We start from the raw sequence: 4,719 nt of genomic DNA, 5'->3' as shown, positions 1-4,719 counted from the left end.
AGCAGCCACACTAAGTAAAGTCTTTATAAGGACAGATCTGGCATTTCAAAAATAGTTTCTTCTCAACCTTTTGAGAATGTGCTGAGATTTATCATCTGAAAGGAGCTGATTTCACTTTTCAAACGGAACAATGTCCTGTGTGCCTTTTTGTAGGTATTTGTTCTGTAAAATGGACGGGGAGGGATAAGGGGGGGGAAAAAAGCCTTTTTGGAAACAAAGGTTTCTGAGTTGATCGTGTTGAACCCGGCACTGATTTCTTATCATTGCCTAGAGAAAAACCAAAAGGTCACTGGAATGAATTGTTGATCAAAGAGAGTAGGATCTGAGATGGTTAAATCTGAGGATTTAAATCTTCAGAACTTTTCCCTATATTCATGCAGTGTGACAAAATTTGAAGCCTAACTTTTCCAGATCTTGATTTTGTTTTGTAAGATTGGATAAGTAATCCTGTCTGCATTTTCCCCTGTGCAAGCATATCACTGCTATTGGCATCTTAAAACTTATTTTGCTAATGCCAAATTAGTTAGTAAGCAGAAAAGCCACAGGTGGGTAATTATTTATTGATGAAAGCAGAAAATGGGTTTTTTTTCCAGGTCTCCAAAATATTTCTTTTGTCTCAAGAAGCTTGCAATATCAGCAAATTTACATGTACCTGGAAAAAAAAATCAAGGGACTTCTTGTGTTATACCCAAACTATGCAGCACACTCAGGAGCACGTGAAGGTGACACTGGCCTCCAGAGGTTCACAGTATGACACTGTGTAGATTAACAGATATTACTCTCTTCCTGGGACCTGATATTGCCTTTTCCTGGGTGTGTGATGCTATGAGCACACGTCATGCCAAGATGAGGTCTGGTGCAAACCTCTCATTAATCCCCCATAAGCTTCTGTGGCAGTGGAGCAGGAACACTGTGTGCTCACCAGGGTCCCCCTGGCTGTGTGACACCAGCAGGAGGACAGCAGGCACATCACAGATCTCACCTTTCTCCCAGGATGGGCACAAGCCTGGAGAAGCAAACAGTCTGCTGGATTTGCTCCTCTCTATTCCCCTCTACTGAGAAGCTTTTCAGAAGCCAGTAAATTGGAAACGATCATAACTTGCTGGTGCAGATCATTCTGCTGTGGCCAGAAACAGTTAACTAATGAACTGCAGGTTTTCCTGGACCCCCTAAAATGAACTGTAGATTCAGATTTAATAATTTAATGGCAGTAGGTTTCCTGCATGTAGAGGTCCAGGGGAAAAATGTTCTTTGAATACTGGAATTCAGAGAAAACAAAGCTAAAAGGAAATGCTTGTTATTCTACTTCTACTTTTAAAGAGCTGGACGTAGTACAAAGCATTGCTTCTGGTAAGTAGCAGTCACTGGGAAATCATAATAGATGTAAATTACTCAAACCCTCCTCTGGCTCAGCTGACTACAGGTCACAGAAACGTAGCTAAAAGTGAGGACCCAGAGCCCTGGGAAACGTGCACAGAGTGTAGGGGAGGTTTTGCTCCACGTCTGCAACAGAAACTTCATGGTCTCTGCTTCTTTCTCAAAGACACCAGTACAAATCCAAATTAACTCAATGTCCTGACGCAGGACAGAGATGCTCTAGAGTTGCTCCAGTCTCACTGAGAGCAGGATTTATGCCATATGTTTATTCCCAAACCACAGTATTGCTCCTTCTGGTTTCTGCCTGGAGAAAATATTTGTGTGTCTCTCTGAGCTCTGAATGATTTCATACACGATTAATCTTTGCATGTGATAAAAAAAAAATGTTCTAAAAACTCCTTAAAGTTGCTGTCAGTATTGAAACACATCAGTGTACCACTGGGCAGGCGTATAAATAGCTGAGAAGCGCTTTCTGTGAGCTGGTGCTTTGCTGCGTTCCACCAGGAGAGGGTAGAGTTTGGAAAGGACTCCCGGCAGCCCAGGCTCCCTATTGTGCTGGGAAACAGCGACGGGAAAACAAGCACAAGTTTCTCCTCTGCCTGTTTGCACCGACTGACTATGTGCGAGAGTCAGCAGATGAACTCTGGAAGACCTTAAAGTAAACAGAAAACGGAAAGAGAAACAAAATTCCAAAGCGGCTTCCTAGGGAAGTCAGTGGAAGCGGAGGGAGAAGCCGCGGCAGCTCCCGCGGGCTCGCCCCGCCGGCGGTCTCAGAGCTGTCACTCACGGCACGGTGCGTTAATCAGAGCCCGGGATTTATTTCTCCACCGTGACTTCCAAGCTGTGAGTAGATACCACTTTTAGAGACAGAATGGGACCTGAAAAGACTCTCGAGCACTGAACAGAGGGGTGAGTTTTATTAAATGGTTTCTTCTCTTTCCAGTCTGCTGGAGCTTTCTAACACCCTGCTTGCAGGCACGGCAGCCCGATGACTTGTCTTTTCCCTGCAGCTTGTTGCATTCCTCACCGGGCTTTCCCGACCGCAGGTTTCTATCAGTAACCTTTCCCACCAAGACTCCAGGGCAGTTTGGTGACATTTGTAACGGAGCTGGCTCAGTGCTGATTTGCTTTCATGAGAGATTAAAACCGTAAAGCTGTGAAACCAAACAACGGGCTAAAAATCAACCAAAATCCAACACAATTATAAAATGGCAGGTGACTCTAGGTTTCCAGATGTGGACACTGATGGATCAGAGAAAAGTGAAGAAATGGAGATTGTAGTCAATGTCGGCGGGGTAAGGCAGGTGTTCTACGGAGATAACCTGAATCAGTACCCAGAAACACGGCTGGCAGAGCTGGTCAATTGTTTATCGGGGGGATACGATAGCATATTTTCCCTCTGTGATGACTATGACCCTGGAAAGAGAGAGTTTTACTTTGACAGAGATCCCGATGCTTTCAAATGCATTATTGACGTGTACTACTTTGGGGAAATTCACATGAAGAAAGGGATATGCCCCATATGTTTCAAGAATGAAATGGAATTTTGGAAAGTGGATCTGCAATTTTTGGATGACTGCTGCAAAGCTCACCTAAGTGAAAAAAAGGAGGAACTGGAAGAAATAGCCCGAAGGGTGCAACTCATTCTGGATGACCTGGGAGTAGACGCCTCAGAAAGTCGCTGGAAAAAGTGCCAAAAATGCATCTGGAAATTTCTGGAGAAGCCAGAATCATCCTATCCAGCTAGAGTGATTGCTGTGCTGTCCTTTTTGTTTATTTTGATCTCCTCTGTTGTGATGTGTGTGGGGACCATCCCGGACTTGCAGGTGGTGGATGCAGAGGGGAACCGTATGGAGCACCCGACCCTGGACAGCATCGAGACCGCCTGCATAGGCTGGTTCACCGTGGAGTACGTGCTGAGGCTGATCTCCTCTCCCAACAAACTCCACTTTGCCCTTTCTTTCATGAACATTGTTGACGTGCTAGCAATACTTCCTTTCTACGTCAGCCTGACCTTGACCCACCTGGGAGCCAAGCTGATGGAGCTGAGCAACGTCCAGCAGGCCGTCCAGGCGCTGCGCATCATGAGGATCGCCAGGATTTTCAAGCTTGCACGGCATTCCTCAGGGCTCCAGACCCTAACCTATGCCCTGAAACGCAGCTTTAAGGAGCTTGGGCTGCTCCTCATGTACTTAGCTGTTGGAATCTTTGTCTTTTCTGCCCTAGGTTATACCATGGAACAAAGTCACCCCGAAACTTTATTTAAAAGCATCCCACAATCATTTTGGTGGGCAATCATTACCATGACCACAGTTGGATACGGAGACATTTACCCTAAAACAACACTAGGAAAACTGAATGCTGCCATCAGTTTTCTTTGTGGAGTGATAGCGATCGCCCTCCCCATCCATCCCATCATTAACAACTTTGTCAGGTATTACAACAAACAGAGAGTTTTAGAAACAGCTGCCAAACATGAATTGGAGCTGATGGAACTAAACTCTGCTGAGGGGAAAGCCGCAGGCTCCAGAAGCGAACTGGAGGATCTTTCAAGGGAAGGCAAAGAGGGTCCTTTTTATAGCAGCCGGATAAAAGTCTCCCACAGTGACACCTTTATTCATCTCCTGTCAGAAGAGAAACACCATAGGACCAGGCTTCAAAGCTGCAAATAAACTGTGAGCTGTTGTCAGCGCTAAGCTACAGATCGGGACAACCTGACAATCAGCTATGGAAGGGACTTGCAGATCTGTCAGAGTTGGGAGGGAGCACTGCTTTGCTTTTCCAACATGAATATAAATTAACCCCATGGCTTCTCCATCAACAGTTGGTAAGATTTTACCGTTATTAACCCAAAATAAAACAGTAGGACTCCACTGAGATCAGACTGGTTATATTGAGTGTGTTCTGACAAAAACCATTTGTAACCATTTCAGAGACTGAAAAGTCCTTCCTGATCCTTAAATGTTCAATGACCCAAATGTGCAACATTGCCACATCAGAACTTTGTACCTGTGACAATAAAGAGCAGCATCACACAGATTGTGTCTTCCAGGCTCTCTTCAATGCCTTTGCAGCTAGGGGAACTGCTCCTTAAAAAAATAAAGCAGCCTCTCATTTGTATTAGATTCAGACTTACAGCAAAATGTTACAAGCAGTTTGAGCCTAGAGATACTGAAGGTATCAGCATATTGTGTTCAGAATATTAGAGTGAATAAATGGCTTTGTTTTGTAAAATGTACTCTGGGGACAATTTTTTGGATAGGTTTCTGTTCCTCTTTCCAGAAAAAGTGTCATTTTCAATGGGACATGAATCTATATTTTGAGCAGAGATGCAGAACAGAA

General features: G+C 44.5%; 1 protein-coding gene across 2 annotated transcripts; it reads left to right on the top strand.

Annotated features, from left to right (window-relative positions):
- The first annotated feature begins 1,960 nt into the window (after positions 1-1,960).
- On the top strand, positions 1,961-4,461 carry KCNF1 (potassium voltage-gated channel modifier subfamily F member 1). 2 transcript variants are annotated; one of them, XM_084202357.1, is made up of 2 exons: positions 1,961-2,220; positions 2,321-4,461. In XM_084202357.1, the coding sequence occupies exon 2, from the start codon at positions 2,586-2,588 to the stop codon at positions 4,047-4,049; it is 1,464 nt and encodes a 487-aa protein (XP_084058483.1). In that variant the 5' UTR covers positions 1,961-2,220; positions 2,321-2,585; the 3' UTR covers positions 4,050-4,461. The 2 variants fall into 2 exon arrangements, with proteins under 2 accessions (XP_084058483.1, XP_084058484.1); XM_084202358.1 differs by having other exon boundaries at positions 1,961-2,286; positions 2,388-4,461.
- Positions 4,462-4,719: the final 258 nt, after the last annotated feature.

Source organism: Fringilla coelebs (genome assembly GCF_963513975.1).
Source record: "Fringilla coelebs genome assembly, chromosome: 3".
Lineage (NCBI taxonomy): Eukaryota > Metazoa > Chordata > Aves > Passeriformes > Fringillidae > Fringilla > Fringilla coelebs.
This window is presented reverse-complemented; position numbering and strand designations above follow the sequence as displayed.